Genomic DNA, 27860 nt, shown 5'->3' with positions numbered 1-27860 from the left:
AAATAATTACTTAATTTTGAATTAATTATCATACCAATAAATTAAAATAGTCTTCAGCCTGTACGTACGACACTGCTCTTACTAACCACACACAAGTGCCCATTAGAGTTTCGCAATCTGGTTCCCTGAGCGGATCGATCTTTTTGTTCCTTTCCCGAAAGGAACTAGTTCCTTAATATAGTTCCGAGACCGATATAATTCAACGAATCTTTCTCTTTCATCGTTCTTTTCGTTCCAAATAGTTCCGAGACCGAAATAGTTCAACGAATCTTCATCTTTCGTCGCTCTTTTTGTTCCAAATAGCTCCAAGACCGAAATGTTTTCATGGTTTGGTGGATGAATGACATAAAAATAAATAAATTGTAGCGAAAAAAACAGAAAGACAAAAGACCGACGTAGGCTTTAAATTGAAGGAACGGGAAGAACTAAAGGAACGGAGCTTAATGCTTAAATACATCTTAAGCCAAATGAACTATATGAACTAAAGGAACTATATAAACGCAAGAACTGGATATAGTTCCAATAGTCCCTTTTCCGGAATATTTCCTTGGAACTAGTTCGTTCCGGAACTACACAACTCTAGTGCCCATCCCTGGCTAAAATTGTAAACAAATTATTTTTGGTGTCTTTTGCAGATGAAGTTCTGAGTTGAGTGTTGAGTGGTTCCTTGCCTTAAACGTATAGCTTGCCTTCCCGCCAAGTGGAAGCAGACAGACAACATGAACGATCCAAACAAAGTAATTAACGTAAATCTATCTTCCCTGCTTAGTTTGAAGGCTGAACTGTTGCGCAAGCAAGCAGAAGTTAACAAAGCTAAAAATGAAACAACCAAAGTAGCGTCCGGTCAAGAATATGTTTCCATTAGGACTCAAAAGCCATCATTAGCAGATAACATTGAGGACGACATTGACATATCCCACAGAAAGAAAGACAAAAGGAAGCGGGCCAAAGAGTTGGAAAAGTCCGATGAAAAGTCTGTGTATGAACATGAAGATTCATTGCTTTTGGAAAAGTCCCAAAAGATTCTGGAGGCTAAAGCAAAGTTTTATGAACGTATGACCAAATCAGGAGGTAAATTGAATTCCGATGATAATTGTTTGGTTATGTTTAATAAAAAGAAGCAGGAAGAAGGTGACAATAACACTGCGTCAAATAACAACAAATACTTATCGAGCGACAGTAGTGATGATAGCAGTAGTGGGGAAGATAACTACAGTGATCACAATGATGATCCCGAAGATGATTGGGTAGAGTATACCGATTGTTTGGGTAGAACTCGGAAATGTTTGAAACGTGATTTGGAAAATGCCAAGAAAAGAGATCAGGAACTGGCAGCAAGTATGCCCGAACGTTTAGATCAAACCAAAGCAAACTGGCTTATCGACACCATGGGTTCGAAAAAATCCACAAGCATTGCGGGAAACAATGATGAAGATGATGATGGAGAAGGGGTCATAGGACCAATGCCGCCCCCGGCATCTGTTTTCGGTGATGGATTTTCAATGATGTCCAAACATGAAGAACAAAAAGCCAACTGGGAACGAAAGGAACAGGAAAATCTTGAGAAAACCGATGTCCATTATCAAGATGTGTTCTTTGATGAGGCACGTCAGCATGGTGTGGGTTATTATGCCTTCTCCACAGATGAGGCGGAACGTAAGAAACAACAAAAAGAGTTACTAAAAGCCAGAGAAAAAACCTTAGAGGAACAAGAAAGAAGGGAAGCTTTAAGGGCACAAAGGGAAAAGATAATTGCGGAACGGGTATTGGCTGCAAAGAATAGGCAAAGGGCACGATTGGGATTGCCGCCACTGGAAAAGGCAGAAGAGGAAGAAAAATCAAAAGAAGATATCGTTGAGGAGACCAAGGAGGAACGTAAGGCTCGCAAAAAAGCAGAGAAATTGGAAAGAAAACGGCAAAAGGAAGAGGAGGAAAGGGAAAAGGAACGGCAACAACACATACGTCCATGGGATGAAGAAAAGGATGGTGTTAAAACAAATAAACCTACCAAGAGCGATGGGAATAATGAAGATGAGTGGGAATACAAACCAGAACGTGAACCCATGACACAAGAACAATGGAATGAATATAAACGCAAAGAAAGACAACCAGAATTTGCACCACCTCCAGAAAGACCCGTGAAGCGTACTAACTTTCGCAGTATGCCAAATGCCAACTACAACAATGTTCCACCGCCTCCAACACCAGCAATGGACAGTTTGATGGATGAACCCCATTCTACCACATTTAATACATTTCAAAGTTCCAAAAAGAAAGAAAAGGTTTTTAAACGTCGCAACTATGAAGAACCCCCTCAACAACGTGACCATGCAGCTGATGTTGATGATGATTCGTGTGCTAGACAAAGAGGTGCCTGCATACCGCCACCATCAAATTTAGAAGATTTCTTTTTACCCTCCCACTCCAAGAAACCAAAAACAGCCAGAGAGGTTGAAAGTTCCATTGAGGCTGGTTTGAGATTCATACGCGATAGCTGTGATAAACAAATGCCCGCCACAAAATCCTCATGGACAGCAAAGGCTGATTATTAAAGTAAGGTATCGAATGGTTTAGTTTGGTATTATCTTTATTCTTTATAGTAGCTATATAAACAAATTACTTATTGTCTGTATAAAGTTAGTTTATATAGTTTAATGTTTTAGTTTAGTTTTGAGTATACATCTGAATATTTGTATTTTAGTTGTCATTGCTTATTTTGGTTTGTTTAACGTTTTTCGAAATACTGATTTTGTTTGTGTTTTTATATGATTTGTTTCTTTACAATAAAGGTATTATCCTTACATGAACTAGGACTTGTTGAAACAGATATATATTTTTTATAAAATAAACATACATTGAAGTTGAAATTTATTGGTGCTGGCACCATCATGAATGTGGTGTGAAGATATTAAGATCGGTCGGGAATGTTTTTTCAAAGTAACATGAAATAAAAAGAAAAAATAAGTTCAAGGCCCGACCATTTCACAGACGCGTCAATAGTGTAGCTGGATTTTACCACACATCCGACTTAAGGTATGTATGTTAATTTATTTTATAAAGTTCTGATAGGCTCTGGTTAAATAGATGCGGTAGGTTCATGTTTTGGCACAGACCCCATACAAGGAAAATCCCTAATTTGAAGTGTTTTGTGAGATTTTGTTGCATTTTTTTCGAGCGATTGTCCTGTAATTTGATAATTTGCATTATCAAGTGACCCGTAACCATTCCAAAATAACTTATTAACAAAGATACAGATTCAGGGACAGATGCGTACCCTTACCTTCCAAACAGGAGAATTCTGAATATTTTTTTGTATCAATTTTCGGTTTATTCTAAATTGAATTTCGAAGTACGCATCGGTAGGCAATATGAATAAATCCTTAACCCTGGGACTGCCGGTTCTATGCACAGGACTGATCCGACATGACATTACGTCGCCACATCAGCTACATGGTTTTGCTCAATTTAAGAAACGAAGCCGAATAACACCTAGGGTCTTCGGAGTTGTGATGGATACAAAGTAATGAGCTAGGATAGAACAAAAAGTGGAGGTGGTGGACTTTCAATTATATAGCACCAGTCTGTCCATTGCCGAGCCATCTCGCTGGGACTAGGGGTAGCGGTCAAGTGTGAAACCGCTAAGATAGAACTGCTGAAAGTGTGTATATCGCCGATTAAAACAACGGCGTACTGCATATTATACGTCTGACTTTAGGCCACTGTTGGTGTTGACGCTCCCACGAGGATTAGACTTAACTGCTATAGTTCGCCTAGCAAATCCATCGCTTCACCTGGTCTGACGTGACCTGGTAATCCGTCATCATCTCCTTCATTATACCACCCGACCTCTGAATGCTGTATTTTCATTAACCATGGGAAAGCTAATTGGCAAGGATTTTACCAACAACTGATGTTCGGGTAAAAGAGAGGAATTCCCGAGAAATCATCAGTGCTGCAGTCAGCCGCTCGCTTGACATATACCTGAAATAAGAACTAATTTCTCAGCAGAGGCGACGAGATTAGCGAATTACGAAACATAGCTAACCCAAAGTAAAAGAGTTGACTACTAAAGAAGTCTTTTTTTAGACAAAGACCTCCTAAAGGAGTCTTCTATAGACTGAAACCCTACTGAAGGAGTATATTTTATAGACAAAAGACTTCGTTAAGGAGTTTTCTATAAATAAAAGACCACTCAAGAGTCTTCTTTAGACAAAATACCTTCTGAAGGAGTCTTCTATAAATTAAAGAACTCCCAAAATGTCTTCGATATGTAGAAGAATCTTCTATGAACAGAAGACCTCCTAAATGGGTCTTCTGTGAATAGAAGACCTCCTTAATGAGTCTTCTAAAGATGGAAGATATCCCATATGTAGATGACCTCCTTAAGGTGTCATCTATATGTTGATGACCTCCTGAAAGTGTCATCTATATGTAGATGACCTCCTAGAGGAGTCTACTACAGATAGAAAACCTCCTAAAGGCCTTCTAAATGGGTCTGCCATAAGTAGAATACCTCATAAATAGAAGACCTACTGAAGGAGTCGCAGAATACCTCCTGAAAGATTCTTCTATAAGTAGAAGAACTCCTAGAGGAGCCTTTAGCAGATAGAATACTTCCTAAAAGTCTCCTAATTGAGTCTTCCATAAGTAGAACACCTTATAAAGGGGTCTTCTACAGATAGAAGACTTACTAAAGGAGTTTTCTATAAGAAGACTTCCTAAAGGAGTCTTCTATAAGTAGTAGGAATCTTCTACGGATAGAAGAGCTATTAAAGGTGTCTTCTACAGATGGGAAACCTCCTAACGGAGCCTTCTAGAGATAGAAGACCTTCTAAAGGAGACTTTTCGAAATATAAATGATCCTTTAAAGGAGTTTTCTACGGATAGAATATATCATAAAGGGTCTTCTTTCGATAAATGACCTCTTAAACATAAACAACCTCCGAAAGGATTCTCACAAAACTCCTCCTAAAGGAGTTATCGATGGGTGAAAGACCTATTATAGGAGTCGTCTATGGATAAATAAGGAGACTTCTAAAGATCGAAGACATCCTAAAGGCGTGTTCTACAGATAGAAGATCTTCTAAATGACTTCTAAAAATAGAAGAGCTCATAAATGAGTGTTCTATAGAGAGTATTGTAGAGATAGAAGACCTTTTAAGGGAGTCTTTTGGAAATAGAAGACCGTCTAAAGTAGTCTTCTGTAGACAGAAGACCTCCTAAAGGAGTCCGCTATGTATAGAAGACATCCTAATGAAGTCTTCTATAGACAGAAGACCTCATAAAGGAGACTTTTGTGGGCAGAAGACCTTCTAAATGGGTCTTCTAGAGATAAAATACTTCCTAAAGGAGTCTTCTAAACGTAGAAGACCTTCTATAGGAGTCTTTTTGGAAATATAAGAAGCTCTAAACGAGTATTCTACAAATAGAGGACCTCTTAAACGAGTCTTTTATGGATAGAAGAACTTCTAAAGGATTTTCAAGGTATTGAAGACCTCCTAAAGTAGTCTTCTACGGTTAGAAAACCTCATAAAGGAGTTTTCTATAGATAAAAAACATTCCTATATTAGTCTTCTGTAGGTAAAAGGCCTCCTAACGGTGTCTTTTACGGATAGAAGACCTCCTAAAGGAGTTTTCTATAGATAAACGTCTCTTTAAGATGTCGTCTTTAGATAAAAGACATCCCCAGAAGTCTTCCATAGACAAAAGTCCTACTAAAGCAGTCTTCTATAGATGAATGATCTCCAAAGGAAGTTTTCTATAGATAAAAGATCTCCTAAAGAAATCTTCTATTGTTAAAAGACCTCTTAAAGGAGTCTTCTATAGATAAAAGACATCCTAAAGGAGTCTTCTGCAAATAAAAGACCTCCCAAAGTAGTTTTTTCTATTCAAAAAGAGTTTTCTATGGATGAAAGACGCCTTAGAGGAGTCTAGAGGATAGAGGACCTCCTAAAAGAGTCTTCTACGGATTAAAGACTTCTTAAAGCATCCCTCTGCGGCTATATCACCTACTAAAGGAGTATTCTAGGGATTTTTTCAAGATGCAGAGTATTGAAAACCTCCTAAAGTAGTCTTCTACGGATAGAAAACCACCTTAAAGAGTCTTCTACGGATAGTAGACCTTTATAAAGGAGTTTTCTATAGATAAAAAACAATCCTATATTAGGCTTCTATAGGTAAAAGACCTCCTAACGGAGTCTTTTACAGATAGAAGACCTCCTAAAGAAGTTTTCTATAGATAAACGCCTTTTAAGGTGCCTTCTTTAGATAAAAGACATCCCCCAGCAGGCTTCCATAGACAAAAGTCTTCCTAAAGGAGTCTTCTTTTTCTATAGATAAAAGATATCCTAAAGAAATCTTCTATTGATAAAAGACCTCTTAAAGAGTTGTTTTATAGATAAAAGACCGCCTTAAGGAGTCTTCTGCAAATAAAAGACCTCCCAAAGTAGTTTTCTCTATTCAAAAAGAGTTTTCTATGGAGGAAAGAGCCCTTAAAGGAGTCTTCTACGAATAGAAGACCTCCTAAAAGAATCTTCTACGAATTGAAGACTTCTTAAAGCATCCCTTTGCGGCTATATCACCTACTAAAGGGGTCTTCTACGGATTTTTTCAAGACGCAGATTTTGTAAAGAATATTTTTAAAGAAGTCGATCTTTTTGAAAGTTTTTTCAACGTCTTTACATGACGTAGATTTTTAAACTAATTCCTTTAAGACGTCGATTTTTTAAAAAATGCTTTTTTCAGTGCGTCGATTTAAAAAAAATCTTTTTCAAGACGTCGATTATTTAAAAAATGTTTTTTTCAAGACGTCGATTTTTAAAAAAATATTTTTTAGGACGTCGAGTTTTTATAAAAAAAAATTTTAAGCCGTGGATATTAAAAAAAAAACAAAAAAATAAGACGTGGACATTAAAAAAAATGTTTTATTCGTGGACTTTTTAAAAAATATTTTTCAAGACGTGGACTTTTTTTAAAAAAAAAAAAACAATTTTCCAAGACTTGGACTTTTTAAAAAATATTTTTTCAAGACGTGGACTTTATAAAAAATATTTTTTTCAAGGCGTGCACTTTTTATAAAATATTTTTTTCAAGACGTGCACTTTTTAAAGAAAAAAATTTTCCAAGTCGTGGACTTCTTAAAAAATATTTTTTCAAGTCGTGGACTTTTTAAAAAAATATTTTTTCAAGACGTGAACTTTAGAAACAAAATTCTTTTAAGACGTGAACTTCAGAAACAAAATTCTTTCAAGTCGTGGACATTTAAAAAAATATTTTTTCAAGACGTAGACTTCAGAAAAAATATTTTTTCAAAACGTAGACTTTAGAAAAAATATTTTTTCAAGACGTGGACTTTAAAAAAAATATTTTTGCAAGACGTGGACTTAAAAAAAAATATTTTTGCAAGACGTGGACATTAAAAAAAATATTTTTGCAAGGCGTGGACTTTAAAAAAAATATTTTTGCAAGACGTGGACTTTAAAAAATATATATCTGCAAGTCGTGGACTTTTTAAAAAAAACTTTTTTAAGACGTAGACTTTTTAAAAAATATTTTTTCAATACGTCGACTTTTTTAAAAATATTTTTCAAGACGTGGACTTTTTAAAAAATATTTATTTCAAGACGTGGAATTTCCAAAAAGAAATATTTTTCAAGACGTGGATTTTCCAAAAAGAAATATTTTTGAAGGCGTGGACTTTTTAAAAAAATATTTTTCAAGACGTGGAATTTATAAAAAATATTTTTTTCAACACGAGCACTTTAAACAAAACAAAAAAAACATTTTTCCAATACGTGGACTTTTTAAAAAATATTTTTTCAAGACGTGGACTTTATAAAAAATATTTTTTTCAATACGTGGACTTTTTAAAAAATATTTTTTCAAGACGTGGACTTTATAAAAATATTTTTTTCAAGACGTGGACTTTTTAAAAAATATTTTTCAAGAAACAAATTTCCAAGACGTGGACTTTTTAAAAGATATTTTTTCAAGACGTGGACTTTTTAAAAAATATTTTTTTCAAGACGTGGACTTTAGAAACAAAATTCTTTCAAGTATATATTTTTTCAAGACGTGGACTTTAAAAAAAATATTTTTGCAAGACGTGGACTTTAGAAAAAAAAAAAATTCTTTCAAGTCGTGGACTTTTTAAAAAATATTTTTTCAGGACGTGGACTTTATAATTTTTTTTTCAAGACGTTTACTTTTTAAAAAATCATATTTTCCAAGACGAGGACTTTTTAAAATTTTTTTTTCAAGACGTGGACTTTTTAAAAAATATTTTTTCAAGACGTGGACTTTTTAAAAATATTTTTTCAAGACTTGGACTTTTAAAAAAAAATATATTTCAAGACGTGGACTTTAGAAAAAAATTGTTTCAAGTCGTGGACTTTTAAAAAAATATTTTTTCAAGACGTGGACTTTTTAAAAAATATTTCGAGGCGTGGACTTTTTAAAAAAATATTTTTTTCAAAACGTGGACTTTTTAAAAAATATTTCGAGGCGTGGACTTTTTAAAAAAATATTTTTTTCAAAACGTGGACTTTAGGAAAAAATATTTTTTTTCAAGACGTGCACTTTTTAAAAAATATTTTTTCAAGACGTGGACTTTATGAAAATATACTTTTTTCAAGACGTGGACTTTTTAAAAAATATTTTTTCAAGACGTGGACTTTTTAAAAAATATTTTTGCAAGGCGTGGACTTTATAAAAAATATTTTTTCAAGACGTGCACTTTTTAAAAAACATTTTTTCAAGACGTGGACTTTTTAAAAAATAATTTTTCCAGACCTGGACTTTTTAAAAAATAATTTTTCAAGACGTGGACTTTTTAAAAAATATGTTTTCAAGACGTGGTCTTTTTAAAAAATATTTTTTCAAGACGTGGACTTTTTAAAAAAATGTTTTTTCAAGACGTGGACTTTTTAAAAAATATTTTTTCAAGACTTGGAATTTTAAAAAATATTTTTTGAAGACTTCGAATTTTTAAAAAATATTTTTTCATGCCGTGGACTTTTTAAAAGATATTTTTTTGAAGACGTGGAATTTCCAAAAAGAAATATTTTTCAAGACGTGGACTTTTGAAAAAAAGTTATTCTTTCAAGACGTGGACTTTTGAAAAAAAAATATTTTTTCAAGACGTGGACTTTTTAAAAAAAAATTTTTTAAGACGTGGACTTTTTAAAAAAAAAAATTATTTTTTCAAGACGTGGACTTTTAAAAAATATTTTTGTTCATGCCGTGGACTTTTTAAAAGATATTTTTTTTCAAGACGTGGAATTTCCAAAAATAAATATTTTTCAAGACGTGGACTTAATAAAAAATATTTTTTTCAAGACGTGCACTTTTTAAAAAACATTTTTTTCAAGATGTGGACTTTTTACAAAATATTTCTTCAAGACGTGGACTTTTTAAAAAAAAAATTTTTTAAGTCTTGCACTTTTAAAAAAAAGTTTTTCCAAGACGTGGACTTTTTAAAAAATTTTCTTTCAAGACCTGGACTTTAAAAAAAATATTCTTTCAAGACGTGGACTTTTTAAAAGATATTGTTTTCAAAAGTCTTCTGTAGTTAAGACCTATTATAGGAGTCTTAATCTTAGTCTTATTTCATCTGTAGGATCTATCTTATGTGTCACTCAAAGGTTTTAAATATTTAGGTTATGATGTCAATCAATATTATTCCTAAACTCTACGATTTAAGGTTATGTTATTTAGGCGAAAGGAAACGGTCATTGAAAATACAAATCTAATAAAAGTAATACTAAATATTACTTTAAGTAAACATATCTCTAAATCAAAATAAATAATTATATAAAACTAGATTTAGTATCTTAATTAAGTTAATAATACTTTCTTAGTTACTTTGTTGACTAAACATACAAACGTATAATATCGTTTCAATAGAAATATATATTTAAGAGTTGTTTTCTATAGCATAAATCTACAAAAAAAAATTAAGCCTCTAAATCCTTAGAGCATGCCATTATCAACCATATCGATTAAAATTTCTGACATTTTTTGACGGCACAAATCGTTGGGAGGAAAATTTAGCACCGGCGCGCCATATTGGCCGTCATCGCTATTCGAGCGATTTATATACATATCGGGAGCATATTCAGAGGAACAAGTACTCATTGGTATGATGTCCAATGCTAAGCCCAAGGCGAAACTGCCATAAGTTTTTAATTCTAAACGGAATCTGTGAAAGAAAAAGGGAGATAAATGACACACACACACATACATATATGCAAATTTCTTGTGCTTACATATTGCCAAGTTTCTCCAAGGTGTTACAAAAATCAGGTATTTTAGTGCACAGCAGCTGTAACCACTTAAACAATTCTATGGTATACAAATTGAGGAACTCTTCCAAGTGGCCATCTCGCATAGATTTACTTGTACAACAAAATAATAAATTAGCCACATCCAAGGCTATTGAGCTGTAGCGTATCAACTGGAAATCTACCAAACAAACCTGGAACAAAAAAAAAATCATGTTTAAAGTTTCTCATATAAGATAAGGGTTTATTAAATTTTAAATCTTACCTCTGCTACTTTTTTCTCACCATTTGCTTGTGTCTCATAGCGGTATAAAAAGTTGTTGGCCCAACAATCCCCATGACAGAATGCAGACAGTGCCGATTCTTCACTAACTATGCTAACCATGCGTTGGAAAAATTTTGTTGTCTCAGCAAACTCCTTAAAAGCTTGCAAATACTTGGAGTTTTCCGGCAAGACATCGGAAAGCTTAGGAAATAAAAGAAAATCATAATTATTCCATCACAACTTCTAAAGTAGATACAATGAGCTGTATGATAATCCGTCGCGACATATTTGACATTTTTTTTTAATTACGCGCTTCTTCAAATGGCTAAAGCCTTTTAGCTTCTCCTTTTATATAAAACGTCTATTTTATATCCATTTTTTTTGCCCCTACTCACCATTTTGATGGCATTTTTCGTCAACGTCTCATAATATTCCTTATACCAATTGATGTTGTCATTGGAAAATAGCCCCTCCTCCGTTAGTTTGCGTAAGCTTTCAAATTGTTTGGGATTTTCGAATTTATATGCCAAACTTAAAGCATGAAGTTGGGCAACTTGTTTTAAAACCATTTCAGTTTCGTCTATGGTCAAGCCTTGTTTACGATCGGGCATTTGAAAGCCTCGTATCCTTAAATCCTCTGGAAGCGAAAAGAAAACATAATTCGAATCTCAGTTTTTCTATCTCTAGCAGTTCTTACCCATTATAAGTAGATCCGATCGGGCATAGTAGCATTTTGGCATGGCCTTAAATAGTTCTGTAGTTTTGGTGTTTTGGAATTTCAAGAGTTCCGGCATTATGGCGGTGTAGAATTCAACTTCATTCCTTTGAAAGAAAAGTAAAAAAAAAAAACTATTTCTATGTAGAAAAGGAACGAAAGATTCTGTAGTACAGATATTTCGATCGGCTTTGCTGCCTATGGGAAAGATTTCTGTAGATAGCAGAACTTCTAAATCATTCTACTATAGACCCAACACCACCCAAAGTGTCCTCTGTATGTATACATATGTATATTCTTTAGAATATTTCCTATAGAAGTCTTCTATAGCCAGAAGGCTTCCTAAAAGTTTCTTCTGTAGGTAGAAGTCCTCCTAAAGAGATCTACTTAAGCTAGGAGACCTTTTAAATAAATAAATAAATAAATAAATAAATAAATAAATAAATAAATAAATAAATAAATAAATAAATAAATAAATAAATAAATAAATAAATAAATAAATAAATAAATAAATAAATAAATAAATAAATAAATAAATAAATAAATAAATAAATAAATAAATAAATAAATAAATAAATAAATAAATAAATAAATAAATAAATAAATAAATAAATAAATAAATAAATAAATAAATAAATAAATAAATAAATAAATAAATAAATAAATAAATAAATAAATAAATAAATAAATAAATAAATAAATAAATAAATAAATAAATAAATAAATAAATAAATAAATAAATAAATAAATAAATAAATAAATAAATAAATAAATAAATTAATAAATAAATAAATAAATAAATAAATAAATAAATAAATAAATAAATAAATAAATAAATAAATAAATAAATAAATAAATAAATAAATAAATAAGTAAATAAATAAATAAATAAATAAATAAATAAATAAATAAATAAATAAATAAAGTTCTTCTGCCAAAAAAGACTACTTAGAAAACTCCTTCTTTAGACAAAATGCCTGCTTATGATGGTTTCTATAAATAGAACCGCTCCTTAAGATATGTTCTGTTGTTGTTGTTGTAACAGTGTTTTTGTTATGTTTATTTGTTCGTTCCTCTGTTCAATCTGGCTCTGGGTCTATCTCCAGTTCCAGAAAAGTGGCTGCTTCGATGTGATGTAGCCACAGATCCACTGGAGATAGATGGGTAGGTTTGGCGGGGCAGTTAAAAAGGTGTTGTGTGTCGTGCGGGCCCATGCCGCATACTGGGCAGATGTCTTGCACGGCACGATCGATTTCTGCCCAATAAGAATTTAGGCGACTGCAATATCCCGAGCGTAGTTGAGCCAAAACTACTCTAGTTTGTCGTGGCAGCTGACGCTTCTCAGCTGCGATAGATGGAGGATGTACTCCGAGTACTTTATTCACACTATAATTGCTTAAGACCTTGGCAACTGCGTCCGTGTGAGTGCTATTCAATCCTGCTTGATATGCTTGTTGATCTAGGGGTTCTCTCCTCTATCGTTGGACCTCTCCCTCTAGAGCATGGATATCCTTCCTGATCTCCCTGAATGGGCCGGGCCTACCCACAAGATGGTGATTGGGATGGCTCTCACGGTAACACCCGAGCAAGTACTGCAACGATTGCATCTCATTATGTTGTCGTACTGGAAGAATCTTTGCCTCCTCATGTAGATGGTCCACTGTAGATTTGAGGAGGCACTCTGTTGCTGTTCTCAGGGCGGCGTTCTGACAAATTTGAATCTTATCCCACTGCGTGTCACATAAATTCGGGTACCAAACTGGCTCCGTATAGCTTACCACAGACCGACTTATCGCTTTATACGTTGTCAACAAGGTTTCTTTATCTGCACCCCAAGTGCTGCCGGCTAGGGACTTGAGGACCTTGTTCCTACATTTCAGTTTATCACAGATAGCTGTGGCATGCGCGGACGACGTGAAAGTGGTGTCGAATGTGACCCCTAGAATTTTGGGGTCGGAATTCTGCTACCATCGACCCTGATATTCAACTCTCTTCTATACTGCGCCGTCCATGTGGTGAACAGAGTGGCCGTCGATTTAGTGGCGGATATCTGCATATTCCTCGTGTGGAAAAGATGGTAAAATCGGTTAAATAGGAGTTCAGTCTCTCACAGATGTCATCAGGGTAGGTACCTGACGCCAGGATTGTACAATCATCCGCATACGTTACGATCTCAATGCCGTCTGGAGGCGGGCGGAATACAGGAAAGGTAGAGGTTAAACAGTTCCCTTCTTGGGGAACTCCCTGTTTCACTCTACGGGGCTTGGATTTCTTGTTCCCGAATTCCACATACGACTGGCGACCACACATATAGTTGATTATCCAACGTTTCAAGCTTGGCCGGAGGGTTGTCTGCTCAATGTCCTCAAACAGCGTGGAGTGCCTGACTGTATCAAAGGCTTTTGATAAGTCAAGCGCCACCATCACTGTTCTATCACACGGCCGCTCCTGGTTGAGTCCTCGACAAATATGTGTGGAGATCGCGTGCAGCGCTGTTGTCGTGCTGTGCTGCTTACGGAATCCATGTTGATGATCGGCAAATTGATAGCTATTTCTAATGCTGAGGAGGACTAAGGCCTCAAGGGTCTTCGCTACACGTGACAAAAGCGAAATCGGCCTGTACGATTCACCTTTGCTGGCATCCTTGCCTGGCTTCAGTAGCGGGGCCACCCTGCTCATTTTCCAGACTTCGGGAACAATAAGGGTGGCTAGCGTCAGGGCCCAACGCTTTGGATGATTTAGCATTCCTGATGGCATTCGCAACATCATCCACTGTAAACTATGGTGGTTCATCCTCGGCAGGAAGAGATCTAATGCGACGTAACACTCTTCTCTTCGCCCAGTCACTCTCGGTGCTCGACAAACTGTCGATTGAAGTATCTTGCACACCTCTTCGGGTCAGTCAACGTAACGTCGCCAAACGTGACTGAGGTCCTGTCATCCCTCCTTCCGGGGTTCGAGAGTGACTTAACCGTTATCCACAATTTACTTATACCGGCTCCAATGTTGCAACTCTTCAGATGATTTAACCACTTGTTCCGCTTATGTTCGCCGACCAGCCTGTTAACTTCCAGTCTCTGACTCTGGGGTCGTCGGGGTTGGTTCGACAAAGCTCATCACGCTCATTTGCTAATCCCGTGGGAAATTTGGTCTTACTTCGGGTATTCGACCAGCAGGTATATGGCGAGCGGCTGCAGTATTGATGATGTCTCGGAACGTCCTTTCCGCTACCCGAACATCAGAAGGATTTGGCAATTCTCTGAAGCGGTGGTTGGTGAACTCTCTGAAACTCGGCCAATCAGCTTTCCCATGATTGGCGAATGTGCGGCGTTCAAAGGTGATGAAATCGGGTGGTCTGCTGATGGAAACAATTATGGGGAAATGGTCTGATCCAAAGGAAATTACGGGTTGCCAGGTGACGTCATTTGTCAGACCAGGTGACACGATGGTTATGTCTGGCGAACTGTGACACGCTCCTCTAATTCTGGTGGGGCGTCCTCATTGACCGAGCAAAACGTAGAGCTATCAATCTGCTCAGCCAGCGCTATACCTCTCTGGTTGTTTCCGAGGGCCGAATGTCACATGTCATGATGCGCATTAAAGTCCCCCAGGACCAGACGATTATGACCTTCCAAAAGCGGGCTAATGTCAGGCTTATAATCTGAGATACAGCTATTTCTCGGCGGGATGTATACGTTCAGCAACTCTATCTCGGCAGTTCCACACCTGACTGCTACCCCCATACATTCCATGTACGGGTCATTAGAGGTAGGCTCAAGCGAGATAGGTCTGTATTGAACAGACTGGTGTAAAAAAATACTTCAAAGAGTTCTTCTGCCGAAAAAGACTACCTAAAGGAGTCTTTTTTTGGACAAAATTCCTGCTTATGATGGTTTCTATAGATAGAACCCCTCCTTAAGGTGTGTTCTGTAGACAGAAGATGTCACTAAGGGATCTTCTTAAGTTGGAAGATCTCCAAAAGCGGTCTTAAGGTAGAAGATCGTCTAAAGGGGTCATCGTACCTTACCCTCTGAAGTTAGAAAACCGCCTAAAGGGTCTTCTGCTAACAGTAATTATCATAATGTTCTCCACTGTGGATAGAAGGTCTCCCAAAGGAGTCTTCTATAGTCAGAAGAGGTAAAAGTTACTTACAATCCCAAAGCGGGAGGGGTGCTCTCACCGTTACTGTGGCTACTTGTTATAAACAATATTTGGCTGATCTGGACAATCGAGGCAAAGTACCTTGGCACAATCCTGGACTGTCAATTGCGATGGAACAGGAATGCTGAAGAGCGGGCGAAGGGGGGATTGATTGCACTTTATTCATGTAAGAATTTTATTGGGAAGAGTTGGGGTCTAAACCCATCGATTATACACTGGTTGTATAACACCGTGGTTAGACCCATCTTATCCTATGGTTCTCTTGTTTGGTGGCACTCACTGCGCCAAAAATCGACATCCAATAGGCTTGACAAGGTGCAAAGAGCTGCCGCGATTCCCATAACTGGAGCCACCAGGAGCACACCACAGGCTGCTCTGAAGGCAATGCTGGACCTAAAACCACTGAGTCTCAGCATTAAGTGTCAGGCAACACGCAGTGCCCTACGGCTGCATGAACAGGATCTCTGGCGCGGCTGTGCCTATGGGCATGGTTGTATCCTGAATGAATCAGGTATAAATGTGAACCAACGCGGGAAACTGTGCGACTATATATCACCAATCATGAGATTTGACGATATAGACGTCGTTATACCTAGTAGAGACGACTGGAACCGCAGTAACCCCCCTCATATGGCCGTCTCTGTCAGTCAAAAGAACGAACTCTATGTTGAACCTGAGTAAAGCTGAAGTTAGCGTAACGACGGGAGTCATTACTGGACACTACTATATCAGGGCTTTTACCATCAAATGGGATGAGGATGTTACTGACTACTGCAGACTCTGTAAGGATGAGGAGGAGTTGGAGACGATCGAGCACCTCCTTTGTCGTTGTCCAGCCCTGGCTCGTAGACGACATATGTTAGTAGGTGTTCACTTTCCATCGTGTATAACTTTCTACTCAAGTTAGTGGCTGCACATCTCCAAACCTAACCTAATCTAGTCAGAAGATCTTCCAAAGGGGGGTTCTAAAGTTATAAAAACACCTAAAGTGGTCTTCTTATGTTAAAAGACCTCCTAAATGGTTCATAAAAAGCAAGGTTCTTAAGTTAGAAGGCTTCCTAAAGGGGTATTCTAAGAACCGCCTACAAGGGTCTCCTGTAAAAAGATCTCCTAAAGGGCCACTCTATAGTTAGAAGACCTCCTGTTTTGCTAACAGAAGCTGTCTTCTGTGGACAGAAAATTTTCTAAAGAAGTCTTTTATGAAGGGAACTCCTCTTAAAGGTGCATTCAAAAGTTAAAATACCTTCCTGAAGGAATCTTCTGAAGTTAGAGAACCACCTAAAAGTGTCTTCTGCAGACAGAAGATCATCTAAAGACTTCATAAGGGCCTTCTGCTAACACAAGACGTCCTAATGCCGTTACAAGATATCCTTAAGGGTTTTTAAGAAATACGACCTACAATGTGCGTCTTCTGAAGTTAGAAAACTTCCTGTGGAGATCTTCTGTAGACCAAAGGTCTCCCAAAGGAGTCTTCTATAATTAGAATACCTCATAACATGGTCTACTATTGTTAGTAGACCCTATAGAGAATCTTCTGTGGACAGATCTTCTAAAAAGTCTTCTATAGGCAAAAGACCTTCTAAAAGGGTCTCCTAGAATTATAGACAGAAAACCTACTAAAGTGCCTTCGATTACCCCTCAAGGTTAGCAGGTTAGAAATTATATAAGATGGTCTTCTATAAACAAAAGACTCCATAACTCTTTAGATAGATAACATCCTAAAGGGATCTTCTCAAAAAGGGGTCTTCTTTAGTTAGAAGACAGATATAATTCACCATAAAGGGGTCTTCTGCAGATAGAAGACACCTTAATGTTCTCGTCTACAGAGAGAAGACACCTTAATGTTCTCGTCTACAGATAGAAGACAACCTACGGTTGTCTTTTATAGATAGAAGACGACCTGCAGGGGCCTTCTTTAGTTAGAAGGCCTAAAAAGGAGTCTTCTTTAGTTGAAAAGCCTATAAAATGGGTCTTCCTTAGTTAGAAGACCTCCGAAATAAGCCTTATAGACACGCCAAATGGGCCTTCTTTAGATAGAAGACACCCTAAATTCTAAATTGGTCTTCTTAGTTAGAAGACAAACTAAGGGAAGTCTTCTAAAGATAGAAGACACCCTAAAGTGATTAAGTTTAGTTAGAAGACACCAAAGGAAGTCTTCTGTAGATAGAAGGCGTCCCAAGGGGTCTTCATTAGTTAATAGACTTCCAAAAGAAGTATTTTGTAGTTGGAAGGCCCCTAAAAGGGGTCTCCTTTAGTTGGAAGACCTCCAAAATGAGTCTTCTTTAGGTAGAATGCACCCTAAAAGGTTCTTCTATAGATAGAAGACACCCTAAAGGGGTCTCCTATCATCCTAAAGGGTTATTCAACAGATGGAGGACATCCCAAAGGGGTCTTCTGTAGTTAGTAGACCACTTAAGGGGGTCTTTTGTAGATAAAAAACACCTTAAGGGGGTCTTCTGTATATAGAAAGGGATCTTCTTTCTTCAAACATCCTAAAAATTTCTTCTGTAGATGAAGACACCCTAAAGGTGTCCCCAATAGGGGCCTTCTTTAGTTAGATAATCTTTAAAAGAGGTCTACTCTAGATAGAAGACATTTTTTAGTTAGAATACATCCTCCAAAGGGTCTTCTGAATTTAGAAGACACCCTAATGGGGTCTTCTATATATAGAACACACCTCAAAGGGCCCTTATTTAGTTAGATGGTATCCAAAAGGGGTTTTCTGAAGTTAGAAGACACCATAAAGGGGACTTCTATAGATAGAGGACAGCCTAAAGGGGTCTTCTGAAGTTAGAAGACACCCTAAAGTGTTCTTCAATAGATAGAAGACGCCCTAAAGGGGTCTTCTGAAGTTAAAAGATAGCCTAAAATGGTATTCTATAGATAGAAGACACCCTAAAGGGGTCTTCTGTAGATAGATGACACATTAAGGGGGTCTTCTTTATTTTGAAGACACCCTAAAAATGTCTTCTGTTGATGAAGACACTCTAAAGGGGTCTCCCACAGGGGCCTTCTTTAGTTAGGTGCTATTTAAAAGGGGTCTTCTCTAGATAGAAGACACCCTAAATGGCGTTTTTTAGTTAGAAGATATCCAAAAGGGGACTTCTTTAGGTAGAAGACATCCTAAAAGTGTCTTCTCAAGTTAGAAGACACCTTAAAGGGACCTTATTTAGTTTGAGGGTATCCAAAAGGGGTCTTCTGAAGTTAGAAGACACCCTAAAGTGTTCTTCAATAGATAGAAGACACCCTAAAGGGGTCTTCTGAAGTTAAAAGACAGCCTAAAATGGTCTTCTGTAGATAGAAGACACCCTAAAGGGTCTTCTGTAGATAGATGACACATTAAGGGGGTCTTCTTTATTTTGAAGACACTCTAAATGAGTCTTCTTTAGTTAGGTGCTCTTTAAAAGAGGTCTTCTCTAGATAGAAGACACCCTAAATGGCTTTTTTAGTTAGGAGATATCCAAAAGGGGACTTCTTTAGTTAGACGACATCTTAAAAGTGTCTTCTCAAGTTAGAAGACACTCCTAAGGGGTCTTCTACAGATAGAAGACACCTTAAAGGGACCTTATTTGGTTAGAGGGTATCCAAAAGGGGTCTTCTGAAGATATAAGACACCCTAAAGTGTTTTTCAATAGATAGAAGACACCCTAAAGGGGTCTTCTGAAGTTAAAAGACAGCCTAAAATGGTCTTCTGTAGATAGAAGACACCCTAAAGGGTCTTCTGTAGATAGATGACACATTAAGGGGGTCTTCTTTATTGTGAAGACTCCCTAAAAATGTCTTCTTCAGTTATGTGTTCTTTAAAAGGAGTCTTCTCTAGATAGAAGACACCCTAAAGCCCCTTTTTTAGTTAGAAGATATCCAAAAGGGGACTTCTTTAGTTAGAAGGGGACTTCTTTAGTTAGAAGACATCCTAAATGGGTCTTCTGAAGTTAGAAGACACCCTAAAGTGTTCTTCAATAGATAGAAGACACCCTAAAGGGGTCTTCTAAAGGTAGAAGACATCTTAAAGCGGTCTTCTGAAGGTAGAAGACACCCTAAAGGGGTCTTCTAAAGGTAGAAGACATCTTAAAGCGGTCTACTTTAGTTAGAAGACCTCCAAAATGAGTCTTCTTTAGTTAGAAGGCACCCTAAAAGGTTCCTCTATAGATGGAAGACACCCTAAAGGGGTGTCCTATCATCCTAAAGGGTTATTCTACAGATGGAGGAAATCCCAAAGGGGTCTTCTGTAGTTAGTAGACCACTTAAGGGGGTCTTTTGTAGATAGAAAACACCTTAAGGGGGTCTTCTGTATATAGAAGACACCTCAAAGGGCCCTTATTTAGTTAGATGGTATCCAAAAGGGGTTTTCTGAAGTTAGAAGACACACATAAAGGGGACTTCTATATATAGAGGACAGCCTAAAGGGGTCTTCTGAAGTTAGAAGACACCCTAAAGTGTTCTTCAATAGATAGAAGACGCCCTAAAGGGGTCTTCTGAAGTTAAAAGATAGCCTAAAATGGTATTCTATAGATAGAAGACACCCTAAAGGGGTCTTCTGTAGATAGATGACACATTAAGGGGGTCTTCTTTATTTTGAAGACACCCTAAAAATGTCTTCTGTTGATGAAGACACCCTAAAGGGGTCTCCCACAGGGGTCTTCTTTAGTTAGGTGCTATTTAAAAGGGGTCTTCTCTAGATAGAAGACACCCTAAATGGCGTTTTTTAGTTAGAAGATATCCAAAAGAGGACTTCTTTAGGTAGAAGACATCCTAAAAGTGTCTTCTCAAGTTAGAAGACACCTTAAAGGGACCTTATTTAGTTTGAGGGTATCCAAAAGGGGTCTTCTGAAGATAGAAGACACCCTAAACTGGTCTTCTGAAGTTAGAAGACACCCTAAAGTGTTCTTCAATAGATAGAAGACACACTAAAGGGGTCTTCTGAAGTTAAAAGACAGCCTAAAATGGTCTTCTGTAGATAGAAGACACCCTAAAGGGTCTTCTGTAGATGGATGACACATTAAGGGGGTCTTCTTTATTTTGAAGACACTCTAAATGAGTCTTCTTTAGTTAGGTGCTCTTTAAAAGGGGTCTTCTCTAGATAGAAGACACCCTAAATGGCTTTTTTAGTTAGGAGATATCTAAAAGGGGACTTCTTTAGTTAGACCACATCTTAAAAGTGTCTTCTTAAGTTAGAAGACACTCCTAAGGGGTCTTCTACAGATAGAAGACACCTTAAAGGGACCTTATTTAGTTAGAGGGTATCCAAAAGGGGTCTTCTGAAGATATAAGACACCCTAAAGTGTTCTTCAATAGATAGAAGACACCCTAAAGGGGTCTTCTGAAGCTAAAAGACAGCCTAAAATGGTTTTCTGTATATAGAAGACACCCTAAAGGCTCTTCTGTAGATAGATGACACATTAAGGGGGTCTTCTTTATTTTGAAGACTCCCTAAAAATGTCTTCTTCAGTTAGGTGTTCTTTAAAAGGAGTCTTCTCTAGATAGAAGACACCCTAAAGCCCCTTTTTTAGTTAGAAGATATCCAAAAGGGGACTTCTTTAGTTAGAAGGGGACTTCCTTAGTTAGAAGACATCCTAAATGGGTCTTCTGAAGTTAGAAGACACCCTAAAGTGTTCTTCAATAGATAGAAGACACCCTAAAGGGGTCTTCTAAAGGTAGAAGACATCTTAAAGCGGTCTTCTGAAGTTAGAAGACACCCTAAAGGGGTCTTCTAAATATAGAAGGCACCTTAAAGGGGTATTCTATAAAAGACATCCTAAGGAGATCTTCTTTAGATTGAGGACCTCCAAAAGGGGTCTTCTTTGGTTGGAAGAAACCCTAAAGTGGTATGCTATGGATAGAAGTCACCCTAATGCCCGTAATTTCTACTCGTAGTTATCTATGAGTTCATAGATATCCCCCGTGTAAGCAAAATTTCATAATTTTAATCCATAGGTAACGTTACCGGGTCGAAAACAGCCGTGTTACTTACACCATGGATTTTGCCTGGTTGATGGTTGCCAATGTGTTAAAAATTGTAAAACACTTATATGTGGCAATGTTTTTACGAAATCATGAATGAAAATCACCAATGTTACCACATGTTTTCAAAATTCACACTCGTCGGTAAATGGCACGTAGAAATTACCAAACGTGTAGGTAAAGATAACTAACAGGTAGCTACCTATCCGGTTACCTAGGGCTAGAAATTACGGGCATAAGGAGGTCTTCTTTAGTTTTAAGATAGAAGATCTCCTATGATTCAAGGTATTTTGAAAATTCCTCTTTTGCCGTACCCCACACTACAGAAATTGTGCGTTAAATTTTGCTCAAACTTACCTAAACAGCTTATCACTTTTGTAGGCATCACGAAGTTTGGGATTTTCGGGCAAGCGTTTGCATATCACATTATTTTCCCATTTTTGTTTTTTGCCATCGTCCAGACATTTGCGATGACCCGCCAAATGGATGCGATAAAGGGTGGCTGTATAATTGTCCCCACGTCCGGAGCCTTGTTGTTCCTGAAAGATTAAGGCATTTCATGTGATTTGTATTTTTTTCTTAAAATATTGACATCATCTTAAATAGAATTATGTGTGTATGTATGTATGTACTGTGGTTATGAGATAATACACCCATACCACCCACCCACCGCCACCAACCACACCACTTACCTCAAATGTATCGATTTCTACTTCCGGTTCAATACATTTAAAAATATCGGCAAATAATTCCAAAGTCAATTTGGAACCATTCGATGATGAGACCAAAACATCCGTTATTGCAGCCATTTGTGAATTTGTTTCATTAATGCCCATAATTAGGTCTCCCCACCAGTTACCAAACTAAAAAATGACTTAATATTTGGTTTTGCCAAAAAGAAAAGGATACTGGATACTACACAGGATTACACACACACATACACAAACAGCCAAAAAAACTATTATGTATTCCAAAATTTGCGAAAATTTACAAAATTGTATTTTATTTGTTTTAATTTTTTGATATTATTCTTTATTCGTTATCAATGTTTGTAAATTTTTTTGTAAAATGTATTTTTTTAATTGTTAAACTAAAATCCTCTTTTTCAACTCTTGCTCTGCCAAAAGAAATTTTGTAAATGTTTTGCCACTGAGTTTCCGCCACCCCTCTTCAGTGTTTTTTTTTCTCAGATTTTTTTCTGTGATGCTGTCATCTGTCAGATGTCGTAGCCCAGATGTTTGATGGTCCTTTTTGAATGTTTTGAATTTAATTTTCTGTCATCCACTAACTTAGCAGATGAGAGAACTTTCCGGTTGTCAAAGTTTTGCGTGTGTTTTTGTTTGTCCTTCTGCCGGCTTTTTGGTGTTTTGTTTAGTTTGAGTAAGGGGTGGATTGCTTCCCTCTTTTTGTTGTTGGTTTGTTGTATGTTTTTATTTTGAACGTCATGAGTTGCCAATTCAATTGTTTTGTCTAGCGTTGGCAACACAATGAAAGGTAACGGTAGTAGGACAGTTAACAAAAAACAGAGAGTTACTTATGTTCAGATAATACACTCCAAATCACTTATTTTCCCCTCCCTAAATGTTTTCTGAAGATCTGTAGAGGCAGATGAAATTGAAATGTCTTCTATAGAGAGAGAAGGACTACATGAAGTAGAAGTTCTTTTAAAGGTCTTCTTTATGGACAGACAAGTACTTCAAGAAAGTCTTCTTTAGTGTACAAGATACTTTAAAAGGGGACAGAAATCCTTTGAAAGGCGTTCTATGGGGACAGAATACCAGAATACTAATAGCTGTTAAAGATTTTCTTAAGGGCAAAAACTATTTAAATGTATCTTAGGAGTCAGATGATCTTTTAAAGGTCTTCTAAAGGGTTGGAAGACCATTTTAAGATCTTCAAGGAGTCAAAAGACCTTTTAGAAGTCTTCTTAAGGAATATAAAGGCCTGCGTACATAAGCTGCCTTGCCTGCTTACCTTGCTTACATCTGATAAAAGAATAAGAAAGAAAAGGGCAACCCAGTTCGAAATTTCCTCGGCCTTCTTTATTCTTTTATTTTTATTATGTCAAAAATGAAGCAGGAAAGCAAGGCAATCAGGCAGAGCAGCTTATGTACGAAGGCCTTTAGGCCTTTTGAAAATCTTCTAGGAGTCAGAATGCCTTCCATCTCTTAAAACGACCTTTAAGTTTTAAGAGATGGAAGACCATTTTAAGATCTTTTTGTAGTCAGAAGAACTTTAAAATGCCTTCTTAAGGGACAGAAGATCTTTTAGAGGTCTTATTAAGGAACAAAATCAACTTTAAAGACCTTCTAGAAGTCAGAACACCTTTTAAAGGTCTTTTTTAAGGGATGGAAGATCATTATACCCTCCACCCTGTAAAGTATATATATTATTGATCAGCATAAAATTCTATGTCGATTTAACCATGTCCGTCCGTCCTCCGTCTATCTGTTGAAATCAAGATACAGCTCCCAACTTTAAAGATAGAGAGTTAATATTTGATACAGAAGTTTTTATTACTTGCAGGATGTTTGGTATTGAAAATGGGATATATCGGTCCACGTTTTGATATAGCCCCCATAGAACGGTACCTCCCGATCTTCGGTATTTTTAAGGTTTTAGCTTCATTATCCTACCAAAATGGCTGAAATTTGGTATTTAGTTATCGTTGGGTGTATAAAACTTTCCACCTGAAGTTTGTTGGTATAGGTTCACGCCTTCATATAGTCCCCATAGAACGGTACCTCCCGATATTCGGTATTTTGAAGGTTTTAGCTTTATTATCACACCGAAATGGCTGAAATTTGGTACATAGTCTTCGTTGGCGGTATAAATCTTTCACCAGAATTTTGTCAGTATCGGTCTACGCCTTCATATAGCCCCCATAGAACGGTACCTCCCGATATTCGGTATTTTGGAGGTTTTATCCCACCAAAATGGCTGAAATTTGGAATTTAGTTATCGTTTGGTGTATAGAACTTTCCACCTGAAATTTGTTGGTATAGGTTCACGCCTTCATATAGTCCCCATAGAACGGTACCTCCCGATATTCGGTATTTTGAAGGTTTTAGCTTCATTATCACACCGAAGTAGCTGAAATTTGGTATTTAGTCTTCTTTGGGTTACAAAACTTTACATATGAAATTGGTCGGTATAGGTCCATGCCTTCATATAGCCCCCAATAGAAAGCTACCTCCCGATTTTCGGTGTTTTGAAGGTTGTGGCCACAATAATCCACCGAAATGACTGAAATTTGGTATTTAGTCTTCGTTGGGGGTATAAAACTTTCCTCCAGAATTTTGTCAGTATCGGTCTACGCCTTCATATAGCCCCCATAGAACGGTACCTCCCGATTTTCGGTATTTTTATGGTTTTAGCTTCATTATCACACCGAAGTAGCTGAAATTTGGTACTTAGTCTTCGTGGTGGCTATACAATTTTCTCACAGAATTTTGTCGGTATCGGTCCACGCCTACATGCAGCCCCCATAGAACGGTACCTCCCGATTTTCGGTATTTTGAAGGTTGTGGCCTCAATATTCCACCGAAATGGCTGAAATTTGGTATATAACCTTTCTTGGGAAGATTGAGTACCCCCAACGAAGTTTGAATGCCAAATTTCAGCTATTTTGGGGTAATATTTAGGCCACAACATACAAAATACCGAAAATCGGGAGGTACCTTTCTATGGGGGGCTATAGAAGGCGTGGACCTATTCCGACCAATTTCATATGGAAAGCTTTATACCCCCAACGAAGACTAAATACCAAATTTTAGCCATTTCGATGTGATAATGATGCTAAAACCTTCAAAATACCGAAAATCGGGAGGTTCCGTTCTATGGGGGCTATATTAAGGCATGGACCTATACCGACAAATTTCTGGAGGAAAGTTTTATACCCCCAACGAAGACTAAATACCAAATTTCAGTCATTTCGGTGGATTATTGTGGCCACAACCTTCAAAACACCGAAAATCGGGAGGTAGCTTTCTATTGGGGGCTATATGAAGGCATGGACCTATACCGACCAATTTCATATGTAAAGTTTTGTAACCCAAAGAAGACTAAATACCAAATTTTAGCTATTTCGGTGTGATAATGATGCTAAAACCTTCAAAATGCCGAAAATCGGGAGGTACCGTTCTATGGGGGCTATATTAAGGCATGGACCTGTACAAATTTCTGGAGCAAAGTTTTATACCCCCAACAAAGACTAAATACCAAATTTCAGCCATTTCAGTGGATTATATTGGCCACAACCTTCAAAATTCCGAAAATCTGGAGGTACCGTTCTATGGGGGCTATATTAAGGCATGGACCTGTACCGACAAATTTCTGGAGGAAGGTTTTATACCCCCAACGAAGACTGAGTTTCAAATTTCAGGTATTTCGGAGTAAGAATGAGTATAAAACCCTAAAAATATCGAAAATCGGGTGGTAACGTTCCTAGGGGGCTATATCAAAACGTGGACCGACATAGCCCATTAGGTTGGGCGTTGAGCTAGTAACTCACCCCGTCAAAACAGCTTACTATGAAAAAACAAAGAAAAAGAAGAAAAACAAACCTCTCTAAAGTTGACGACCCCCGCAAACGTATTAAGGACCATGATCTGCGAATCTGCCTGGAATGTCAGGACTCTTTATAGAGTAGGTGCAGTTTACGCATTGGCGAATGTACTTGACAAGTACAATGCTGATATTATCGCCTTACAGGAAGTGCGATGGAATCGGGCAGACGTAAAGATCACAAAGGATTACGCAATGTATTATAACTGCCATGAAACGAAGCATGAGCTAGGTGTTGGATTCATGGTAAACCGGAGGCTTAAAAATCTTGTATCCAGTTTTACTCCGGTTAATGAGAGAATTGCCACAACCCGTATAAAAGCAAAGTTTTTTAACATCAGTCTCATCTGCGCCCATGCTCCGACCGAAGAGAAAGACGAACAGACCAAGGATATATTCTACGAGCGCCTAGAGAGAGTATATGACCGCTGCCCTGGCCATGACATTAAGATTGTTCTAGGAGATTTTAATGCTAAATTTGGAAGGGAAAATATATTTGGTCCCACGGTCGGCAAATTCAGCCTTCATGAGGTAACATCCGACAACGGAATGAGACTGATTGATTTTGCAGCGGCAAAGAACATGGTAGTGAGCAGCACCATATTCCCACACCTCCACATACACAAGGCTACGTGGATATCCCCGGATGGGAAAACAAAAAAATCAGATTGATCATGTTGTGATAGATGGAAGACACTCGTCCAGTGTGTTAGATGTCCGATCGATTCGAGGTGCGAACAACGATTCGGACCATTTCCTTGTAACAGCCAAGGTACGCACTCGTCTTAATGTTGCGGCAAAAGTGCGATCTAACACAGGACGGAAGCTGGATGTCGAGAAGCTGCAAACACAACAGACAGCACAAGCCTACTGCGCTCAACTGATTCGCATGCTGGAAAACAGCACTCCTTGTCCCGATAATGTAGAAGCACGTTGGCAAAGAATAGCCCACTCCCTTCAGACTGCTGCAAAAACCATATTTGGGTACCAAAAACCTCCACCTAAAACTGTATGGTACGATCAGGAGTGTCGTAAAGCTACAGAAGAAAAGAACGCGGCATATAGAGCGACACTGCATTCAGTAGCAACACGAAGAACGAAAGCAACTTATCGGGAGAAGAGGAGAGAGGAAAAGCGAATTTTCAGGAGAAAAAGAAGGAGCAAGAAAAACGTGAGCGTGAGAAACTCGAGATGTTCAAGAGTCAGAATGAAGTCCGAAAATTTTACCAGAGTGTAAAACACCAGACTGAAGGATATGGTGCAGACACATTCTCCTGCAAAGATGACCCAGGGAATCTGGTAATTGAATTAGATAGCGTACTGAGGATCTGGAAGGAGCACTTTATGAAGCTTTTGGTATCGAATATGGATGGCGATGAAGATACCACAGAACCAATCGTAAATGACAATGTTGAATGTCTACCACCTACCGCCAAAGCGAGGTTACGACAGCCATTAATCGGCTGAAAAACCATATGGCAGCAGGAGCTGATGGACTTCCCGCCGAATTGTTCAAGACCGGTGGCGAAATGCTGGTAAGGAGTATGCATCAGCTAATTTGCGAAAATTTGGCAGGAAGAAAGCATACCCATTGAATGGAACCTCAGCCTACTATGTCCCGTACATAAGAAAGGAGACAAAACGGTTTGTGCAAATTACCGAGGTACAAGTCTCCTTCCCATCGCATATAAAGTGTTGTCGAGCATACTGTGTGAACGGTTAAAACCCATGGTCAATGAAATAATCGGGTCATACCAATGCGGTTTTAGACCTGGTAAGTCGACAATTGACCAAATCTTCACACTGCGCCAAATACTGGAGAAGACTCACGAAAGACAGATCGACACATACCACCTATTCGTCGACTATAAGGCCGCGTTCGACAGCCCAATTAGAGCAAAGGTGTTTCAAG

General features: G+C 37.5%; 2 protein-coding genes across 2 annotated transcripts; one reads left to right on the top strand and one right to left on the bottom strand.

Annotated features, from left to right (window-relative positions):
• Positions 1-569: 569 nt before the first annotated feature.
• On the top strand, positions 570-2867 carry LOC141395056 (uncharacterized). Its single transcript, XM_073970453.1, has one exon. The coding sequence runs from the start codon at positions 720-722 to the stop codon at positions 2550-2552; it is 1833 nt and encodes a 610-aa protein (XP_073826554.1). The 5' UTR covers positions 570-719; the 3' UTR covers positions 2553-2867.
• On the bottom strand, positions 2570-22788 carry LOC141395062 (uncharacterized). The gene is made up of 7 exons (XM_073970467.1): positions 22075-22788; positions 21740-21921; positions 11243-11367; positions 10941-11182; positions 10546-10746; positions 10266-10474; positions 2570-10198 (listed from the first exon to the last, which is right to left on the bottom strand). The coding sequence occupies exons 1-7, from the start codon at positions 22216-22218 to the stop codon at positions 9970-9972; spliced, it is 1332 nt and encodes a 443-aa protein (XP_073826568.1). The 5' UTR covers positions 22219-22788; the 3' UTR covers positions 2570-9969.
• Positions 22789-27860: the final 5072 nt, after the last annotated feature.

Source organism: Musca autumnalis, unplaced genomic scaffold (assembly GCF_047663935.1).
Source record: "Musca autumnalis isolate F117 unplaced genomic scaffold, ASM4766393v1 scaffold_1, whole genome shotgun sequence".
Classification (NCBI taxonomy): domain Eukaryota; kingdom Metazoa; phylum Arthropoda; class Insecta; order Diptera; family Muscidae; genus Musca; species Musca autumnalis.
The sequence above is the reverse complement of the archived record's forward strand: the minus strand, read 5'-3'. Positions and strand labels throughout refer to the sequence as shown.

What these genes read in the sequence shown, in the direction of transcription:
- LOC141395062 (XM_073970467.1), bottom strand. Translation starts at nt 22,218, where the DNA reads ATGGGCATTAATGAAACAAATTCACAAATGGCTGCAATAACGGATGTT. An exon ending in AAAAGTGATAAGCTGTTTAG is followed by an intron (nt 11,368 to 21,739) that starts GTAAGTTTGAGC and finishes TTTCTTTCAAAG; the next exon opens with GAATGAAGTTGAATTCTACA. An exon ending in CGAAAAATGCCATCAAAATG is followed by an intron (nt 10,747 to 10,940) that starts GTGAGTAGGGGC and finishes TTATTTCCTAAG; the next exon opens with CTTTCCGATGTCTTGCCGGA.
- LOC141395056 (XM_073970453.1), top strand. Translation starts at nt 720, where the DNA reads ATGAACGATCCAAACAAAGTAATTAACGTAAATCTATCTTCCCTGCTT.